A 9,681-nucleotide genomic window follows, 5' to 3' on the forward strand; every position below is an offset into this window, starting at 1 on the left:
CCAAGGCTTCGCTCTCGTTTCCCGAAAAATTTTGAGATGTGCTCGGTTCTGAAAAATAATTATCTGCTGAATTGATTAACGACTGAGAATTTATAGTTTGAATTTGTTGTGGTGATCTATTATTTGAACTATTAAAATTGGTAGTACTGGATTCATTATTGTAATTAGAAAAATTTTGAGATTGTTGAGGTATCGAAACATTTTGCTGCCGTTGAGGAACTTGTGAGTTATTAAAATTTCTTGGATTCTGAGAATATCTATTATTGTAATTTGAACGAGGATTATTACTGTTATAATTGTTACCATAATTACGATTATAATTACGCACGTCGTTGTTCTGATTAAAATTTTGATTGTTGTAGTTTCGATTAGTGAAACGTCCTTGATTATATTGTACTGTATTTACGTCTTGTCTATTTGAAAAATTATTATTGCTATTAAAATTTTGCGGTGGGCGTGTCTGATTATTGCTAGGTACATTTCTATTATATGAGTTACTATTTTGTTCGTATTGCCTAAGCTGTCTACACTGTGATGTTAAATGATTATTTTTAAAACAAAATAAACAGGAATTATTAGAAGAATGATTATTTAATTGTCTATTTCCACGCTCTACAAAACCTATATTTTTAAAATGCGAGTTTTTAAACCTGTCATTATTCTCAAGTTCCATTTCAATTGCTAATGATAAAGCTTTATCTAAATATGTAGTATTTTCGGCAATAATACGCATTTGAATTTTTTCATCGTTGAGTCCTTTTCTAAAAGTATTGACTAAAATGGAGTTTAAATTTTCTATTAAAACAGTAGCTTCGTTATTTGCATAATTTAAGTGACACGTTTCTTTATATTTATTAAAGAGAATTTGTAATCTATCGCCATATTCTTTTACAGTTTCCCTAAAATGTTGCTTCTTTATATTCATTATTTGTGTTAGAAAATGCGTGGGATGGTGGTAAGTTTCATCAGTAAAGTGCTCTACTAAGAAATTCCTTTTAGTTCTTCCCCTAATTTTGAAACTGTTTATATTGTGTTACCTCTTGTACCTCTTTAATTTAGTACCAAAAAAATTAAATCTACTAGTAATTTTTTTGATCCACTTGACAATTTTAATATTGAATCACAATTTTTAAGAAAAATTGGAGTGAATTTTGCGTCACCCTGACCATCAAATGAATTTATTAAATTCAGAACATCAGTTGCGTCTTTACCTCCTGCCATTATTATATTTTATTAATGATTTATTACTTTAGTTTAAGAATTATTATTTATTTTTATAGATGTATTTTTAGTTTGAAGAGAAAAAATATTACGAATTTTAAGCAATATTTTTTTTTTTTTTTGTTATTTGCAGCCCAGAATTATTATTGTCTTAATCTTAAATCTAACTAACTAAAAATCAGAAGAAAAAACAGGCGTCACAATACAGTAAACAAATGAAAGACTTACCGTCATCATCTGGTGCAGTAAAGCTTCCCTGAGACTTGCTGCTGCGTCTGGCGCTCCCTTCAGTGTCCCCTAATGTCTACGTCTCGGTGTCGGGCTTCTGCCGCTTCTGCGCCTGGAACTGCCCGTTGCTCTATCTTCTTCCAAAAACTGGTAGGTTTTCTGCTGCGTCTGGCGCAACCTTCAGGAAAAAACCTTGGTAGTTTTTACCGCTGCCACCATCAAATGTGATCCTGGATTGGACCAACTGTCGTCACCAATTCAGTCGCCACCAAAATGTTGTAGTTCTCTATTTGACTCGTGACCAATTTGTTGGGAATGTTATTTCTTATTTTTTATAATTAAATTCTACTAAGTTGTTATTACTTTTTATTTTTAAACCTTTTTAATACAAAAACATAAATTTAGCAGTATTACGTCTATGAAATTTTATGAATGTCCTCGGTCCCTTCAGACTGTAAGCTATGAGAATGCCCTCCGTGTAAATCCACGCGTACTCTACTATTTCTTAATAATATTTTCAGGTAGTCAAAGGGACAAACATGACCATTTCTATATTAGAAACCAGACATCGCCCGAAAGTAAACGAATTACAAAGGAAAACTAAAAAAATGATGCAACTATTTATGACTATTTCTTCCAAATTTCATCTTAAGGTAATTTGCCTCAGTTTTGTTTGCATCACCCATCTTTCTTGAGAAGAATAATGAATGTTGATGGTATTTTTTCTACCTTAAATTCTTTAGGCTAGCCGTAGAATAAGGGTAAAAATAATATTTTATACAATTTGTCGAATATACATATACATATAACCATATTAAATGTATGTTCACAACACCTGTCAATATATGCAAAATACGACCAATGGGTTTTGACTGCTCCCCGCCGCGTAAAAATCGAAAAGAAACCAAACAAAACTGCCGCCGTTATACAATAACGGCGTAAATTAATTAACGAAATTTAGGTTATAATAAATATGTCGGCTTGCCTTAATACGAAATAAATATCGTTCAAAAGCGTACCCACGGGGGGCCAAAGATCTGGTCGTCGGTGGCCCCTCGCCTTGTCCCTCTATGTGACGTACGCAACGGTCGATTAGAGATGTTGTTACTTAGAAAAGATCGATATTTAAAAAACATACATCGATATATGGTTTTGACAGACTCAAAAAATATCGATAAACATAATTATATTACATACAGTGTGGCGCCTGTCATACGACGAGTTTATATCAAAATGAAATTTTGGGAGGATAGCTAAGTTAATTGAAGTTACATAATAAAAGTTACACATCGAAGTTGTGCTTTTTGTAATGAATCACCCTATATATTAATTGATTTTTGGATTCTAGAAAAAAACTAAAGGTGAGTTTTATTAAAGAAACATATGCCTAAAATGTAAGAATTTTGGCATGTTTCAGATTTCGTGAAAATGAAGAGTAAATTTTAACGTTCAATAACAGCTACCTACATTTTAATTTATCCTTTATAGCTGGATATTTAATTACAATAACCATTGTAGGTTAAACCAAGACAAAATTAATATGTAACATCCAGTATATTATTTCGGGGTTCTATGGGGAATTCATATAACTTCAAAATATTATTAAGGTTGCCTACCCCTCAGTCAGATTTTCCTAGATATTTAAATTTTTATGATTTTGCGTCAGTAGATCTTTGTTTTTTGAAAAAATCTAGGTGGCTGTGATATACCTTTTGTTAATTTAACAAAAACTTAAGAATGTAGAGTAAAATACTCAACGGTAATAAAAATATACACGTTTAAGTAGATGGAGATGGCCGATTCTGCGCCAGGCGGAGCCGGAAGTGTCGTCATGAGCTAAGAACATGTAAAATACATTAATAAACACGAATAAACAGGTTTAAACAGCCGCTTTAAAACAGAAATAAACGGGTTTGAACAAAAAATGAACAGGTCTGTTGTTTAAAGCTAAAAAGCGATTCAAAGCAGTTCAAAACGGTTCGAACCTGTTTATTCTTGTTTATTAGTGTATTTTACATGTCTTTACTTCCGGCTCCGCAGCTCCGTCTGGCACAGAATAAGCCATCTCCCTCTACTGTTCTTTATTTTTAGAAAATATTATGTCAAAAACCTTATATTTTAGTCATATACTTCTCTAATAAAACTCACATTTGATTTTCTCCTAGAATCCGAAAATCAATAATTAATACATAGGATGTTCCATTACAAAAAACACAACTTTGATATGTAACTTTTTTGGGGGACACCCTGTAGAACTCTCTACATTTTAAAAAATGTTCTGAATTAACCTACAAATGCTCACAAAATTTTATTTCAATGCAAACTGTTGTTCTCCTTGGAGCCTCCAATGCACGGTTTTTCGCCACGCTTCGCATAAGTGCATGGCAAGCCTTCTGCCTTAGAACGCTTGCATACACACCGGCAAAATCGGTGCCGGTGCCGGTTCTGAAATCGATTAGAATATAAATAAATTAGCTCCTTCACATATACACCGATCTGAAAAAATAGTCGTGTACCGGCAAATGCAATAGAATTAAATACAACTGTCGGAACGTGTGCAGAGCCGGGGCGCCGGCACCGGCACCGATTTTTCGCCGCGCCGGGAGTAAAAGCGCTCTTATCGTTTTCTTTTAATTTTAGAATGAGAGGATCAGCTTAAATATGGAGGTGATTCAATATTCTTAAAAGTTTTATTTCTTCCAACTTTCACCAACGAGCTCCCTATTGCACAGTAGAATTACTTTTACTGACGGTTAGTAAATGTTTTTTTGGTAAAAAAGTTTATCAATAACTATCGACACGTCCTCAAGTAAAATATCGATATTTTATCATATCGATACATCCCAACATCTCTACTGTGTAATTTATGCCTTTGGTTTTTGGATATTGTCCTGGCGCGAGCTGCGGCCGCTTTTTTTCGTCTTTCTTCGATAATAATTACCCCCTAAGGATCGGGTTAGAATTTTTATTAATCGGACGACCCGTGGCTTTATTATAATGAAGATAACGTATATGTTTGGACGGATACAGCGTTTAATTTTGATTTTGTATGGTACATATCGATTTGATTTCCTATAAAACATGTTACTGATGGCTGTATTTTGAATATCGAATATTGTTTTAATTCAGAAATTAGTTTGGGAACCTTTGCTGGAATTCGTGGAATCAGAGAACGCATTTAACAAAACGGAGATGCTACATAATATATTGACGATTGTATAAACACCCGGCAAGAACAAACAGTATAGTCCAAGTTAAGCTCCGTCTACACATCGTTTTACCTGTCAATTTTGTGTGTCAGGTAAAACGGAAGACCGTCGAGAAAACTGACGACAGTTCTCAAGATGGCCATCAGTCTTAGCTCCATCTACACATAACATACATGTCTAAGTTATAGCATAATCTTTAATTGCAATATCAAAATTGTAGGTTTTGCATTATAAATTTCTTAAATAATTTTTTTAAGTTTTGAAAAAAATAGTCTACTCTTTAAAATAAAATATGAAAAAAGTCATGTCTAAATACAATCCAATTTTAGATACTAGAACCGCATACTACGAAAGCACAAATTACCTATAACAGATGCGAAAGAACACCAAATTACGCGTTCGGGTTTCTGTGACCTTCAGAAAAAGTTCATAGACAATCCGCAACAATGTATAGTTTGGGTTATTATTTATTTGGGTGAAAATAATCTGCACCAATATGTTATCGATGCATATAATCTCACAGTAATTTAATAGATTGCTCGTCATATTACATCAGTTCGTAGGAGATTAGGAAAAAAAAGATATTTATAGCATAAAAAAATAATTTTTTTAACAAAATTTAATTAAAGATGTGACAAAATAGTTACTTTTCTATTGGTTCTATCGGACTTTTTTGACTATATAAATCTTTATTTGTAAACTTTAATGCATAAAATACTATTTTCAATCTAATAAATAATTTAATGATGTAAATAAGAGGAAATTTCTCACATGGGTGGTAAAATTCTATAGTTTTCATTATATCAAACAGCCTCTGAATGTTTTCTTCAGTGCGAAACTCGTCAAAATTTAATATAAATAATTTTTCCAGCCTGTAAATAAAATGAACAAATTTTTCCACTTTCATGATCAAAGGCTTTTAAATGGGTAAATAATTTCGAGTTATCCAGAGATTCGGATTCTTTTGCAAATTTTAGTCAAATATCACATTGATGTATTTGAAGACCCTTTTTAATGATGTAGTCAAACATAATTAAAGGCATTTTGAGTTGAAAACATTTCTCAGAGGCTGTTTGATATAATGAAGACTATAGAATTTGACCATCCATGTGAGAAATTTCCTCTTATTTACATCATTAAATGATTTATTAGATTGAAAATAATTGATGTATTAAAGTTTACAAATAAAGATTTATATAGTCGAAAAAAGTCCGATAGAACGGATAGAACCAATAGAAAGGTAACTATTTTGTCACATTTTTAATTAAATTTTGTTATATAAATTAATTTTTTATACTATAAATATCTTTTTTTTCCTTATAAATAAACACATTTATATCCCATTTTAAATAAGATATACAAATTACCAAAACTTAGAAATAACAGTTCAAAAGTTCAACAAAAATCCTACACGCGTTTTTAAAAAGAAACATATAACCACGCACTATGGCACTCCAACAAGCGAAGACGACACAACATGGGTTTCCGGACTAAACGACTGGTGTATTTACACCACTCAATAGGCGTGTCGGGTTTGCCGGACGGTTTCCGATGCAGTCGCTTTCTTTCGCATCTGTTATAGGTAATTTGTGACGAAAGAATAATAAATACAAATTGACTATCTCTAGTCTAATTGTATACAATTTGCAACATATCTGATTAATATTTAATTATGGATAATCTATACAATGATCTGATGTCTATTGCTCGTAGATACTATATCTTAATTGAGTTGCATTTCAATATAATCAAGCGTGCTGTTTATAATATAACTGATGACAGAAAAACAAAAATTACTTCACAATTTTTTCAAAAGTCAAAAAAAATATTATCCGAAGACAATGATTATGGAAACAAAGTGTATTTAATTGTATTTTGTTCCATCAAAGTGAACAAATACATACACAATATTCAATATTAAAGGGAACAAACCCGTGTGTGGGCTGTCCTTTATTGTCCCTTAGAGAAAGGGTCAGAATTAAAAGTCTATGACCGCCTATAAAGCTATAAGGTCCAGTTCACAGTTAAATTACTCTGCGTCACGGACAGTAAATTTTGATCCTGTCGAAAATTTCGGAAAACCAACATATGGTCTTGCATAAACTATAGAAATACATCATATTTATTCAATACATTGTATACAGGGTACGATATAAAATATAACTTTATTTGGATAAGGTTGTCTTTCTAGCTTTTAAATACCCTCATCAAAATATCGTCCTATTGCTGCCAAAAGTCACTAACTAACATTTTTTCGAACAACCAAATTCAATCACTAACTATGTTTTGAATCGGAGAATCGACTGCAAATGTCATTAACTACGATTTCTGGCTTTTTATGTTTTATTTTAATACCGAATAGTTACTAACTCTAACATCTTTATTGCAACTGATGCAATTCATCTTTAGACGCATTTTTCTCGGAAGTAATAAAAAGTAAGTTAGTGACTTTTGGCAGCAATGGGACGATATATAACATCTAAATGTTTATGAATATGTTAATAATAAACAGAATTTGTAATAATAATGCTAAACTAAATGTAATAAAAATATATTTATAATAGTACTAAAGAAGTTACAAAAAATAATTAAAAATAAATTAAAAATTAAAACTGACTATTTAAACCAGAACAGCGACATTCAATAAAAAAATCGCATCCTGGTAGTCGATCGAGAAATGAAAAAAAAAACTTCCTGGATAAATGTCAGAAAATGACATTTATAACTTCAAAATCTAAATTAGGTTTTAGCATAAAAATGGTTCATAGATAAATGCAACAAGTTTAGATTGGAAAGACCGTAAAAATTTTGGGTCGCGAAATTATTTTGGGTCGCGACCGTTATACGCGATCTGGCGCTGCTATAGCGGTCGCTAAGAACAACGGCAAACAAAAACAGAAATAATTTTCTCTTGTCAAAGTCAGAATCTTCAAAAATCGTAATAATCTTTAAAACCCAACCGCCTTCATTAAAGAAATTCGGAAAGTGTTTATATAGCGTCCATTTTCAAAGTAATTATTAAGTTACTTTGTGAGTTTAATTCAAGTTTTATTTTTACCCAAACTGGTGATATAATGGTGAAAAGTGGCATTAAAAACTTAAAGCCGTGCCGTGAACTGTGAACTGCAAAAACCATGTAGATCAAAAGTAACGTCGGCTTCAATGTTTCATGGTGGTATTGGGCGCTATTATTGTGTGTCCTTATATAAAATAAGTTTCTTGTATGCAACACACTTGTATTTTATTTATAAAATTAAACGAAAATAATATTACTAATAAACAATATTTGGCGATAAAATTCCCGAAAGCTTCAAACCGCTCCGAAATTTTCAAAAGTTTTGGGTCGCGACCGTTGCAAGAATAGCGCCAAATAGTGTTTACATTGTCCTTATGGGCACTTTCCAATCTAAACTTGTTTCATTTATCTATGAAATGGTTTTAGCAATTCAATGTGAAAGTCAATCATAAGAATCCGTTAAGTAAAAGGGGTTTTAGTAAAAGAAGAAAAAATAAATTTCAAATTTTGAACCTATTAACTTACATATACAAAAATGTGAAATATGTAATAATAAAAGTCTTGTAATAAATAAAAAAACAATTAATTACGTACGTACTACACTCTATAATAATCCCTTATATCAGTACGAAGTAAATTAAAGGAAAAAAAAACAATTGCTAGACCGCTATACTCTCTAAATGGACATCTAAGATGATTTTCGACTTTTTTCATGTCCGCTCTTGGTCTATCTGCTCGATCTTTTTTATTTCTCTTTTATTACAACGTTTCGAGTCTTTGTCGACCCCATAATCTAAGCTACAAGTCATTTCTGTCCGTCTTTCGTTCTTGTTTGGCTAATTCAAGAGACCGAGTTAACTTATCTGTGGCTACGATCAGTTTTTTCGGTCTTTATTTCTTTTTATTTTCCTTTTAATTCTCGAAGTTCCTTCGAATTTGTTTTTCGTTCGAATTTTTGTGGGTCAATGTTAATTTTGCAGGAAAAAGTGATAATACCGAATATTTTATTCTTCATATATCTATAAGCATCTGAACTTTGGGTCGTTCTCAGGGGTCTGGTAAAGCGGTGTGTGGCCGAAGGAAATACATATGAGCCTCCATGAGGCTTAGCCCGATCCTGTCCACACCCAAAATTCCAAACATACGTGCTTTGTTGGATTAAGGCTTCGATTAAGGCTTCATAAAGGTTTACAGAGCTTTACAGAGCATTTGCCATAAAATAGAGAGCAATTCGTTACAAAACCATACAAATTATAGATCACTGTAATCAAAAAACTTCAATCTATTTCCGTATTGTAGAGGAATTTTAAATGTGTCTTTATTTTCGAGAAAATTTAGTCCAAACATAAGAAATATTTTGTTGATGTTTGACCATCAAAATCTTAAAAATAAAGAAGTTGTCTAAAAATGTGCTACAATACGGATTTAGTATAATCCTTTATCTTTAATTTCCTTCTTCATTTTTGTAAAAATACCTAGCCAGTTTTACATAAAACGTTAAATGCCGAACGCTAATTTTGCTACTTTTCCGGACTAGTGAAATGGGCACTTAAAAATCAGTGCCTAGTAGATGAATATAGAAATTGAAACAAGAAATTGAAGAGCTTATTAAAAGAACAGTTTTCAATGGTAAACACATCTTATCTGCAATGAGTCTTATTTAATTGATAACTATTTTATTACTCCTGTATATACACTCAAAACGCAACGGAAAAGCTGTCAAGTTTAAAATGTTATATTTTTTACTTTTAGCCCTATTTTCCTGAATATTTTAGCACACTGTATATAAATCTATCAACCTTTAATTATTCATAAACTCAGTTTTCTATAAACTTTAGTATTTGGCCATATACAGGGTTAATTGAGGGTTGTTTTTTACCACAAATTTAAAACACCCTGAGCAATAATTTCGTGAGTAAGTTTTCCTAAAACATCTGAGCATTTTCTTTTGGATACATTTTCAACAAATGCCTTGAGCAATAATGCAACTGAACGGTAGCTACCGAT

The 9,681-nt window shown here is 31.7% G+C and overlaps 1 protein-coding gene across 1 annotated transcript in view; it reads left to right on the forward strand.

The window, feature by feature from the left end:
- The first annotated feature begins 940 nt into the window (after positions 1-940).
- Positions 941-9,681, forward strand: part of LOC115888630 — a 22,543-nt gene continuing 13,802 nt past the window's right edge. Inside the window, exon 1 of the mRNA XM_030908399.1 lies at positions 941-955. Coding sequence (XP_030764259.1) covers positions 941-955 — 15 coding nt within the window. The remainder of the gene's footprint in view (positions 956-9,681) is intronic.

This window comes from Sitophilus oryzae, unplaced genomic scaffold, assembly GCF_002938485.1.
Source record: "Sitophilus oryzae breed Bouriz unplaced genomic scaffold, Soryzae_2.0 scaffold_803_pilon_pilon, whole genome shotgun sequence".
Lineage (NCBI taxonomy): Eukaryota > Metazoa > Arthropoda > Insecta > Coleoptera > Curculionidae > Sitophilus > Sitophilus oryzae.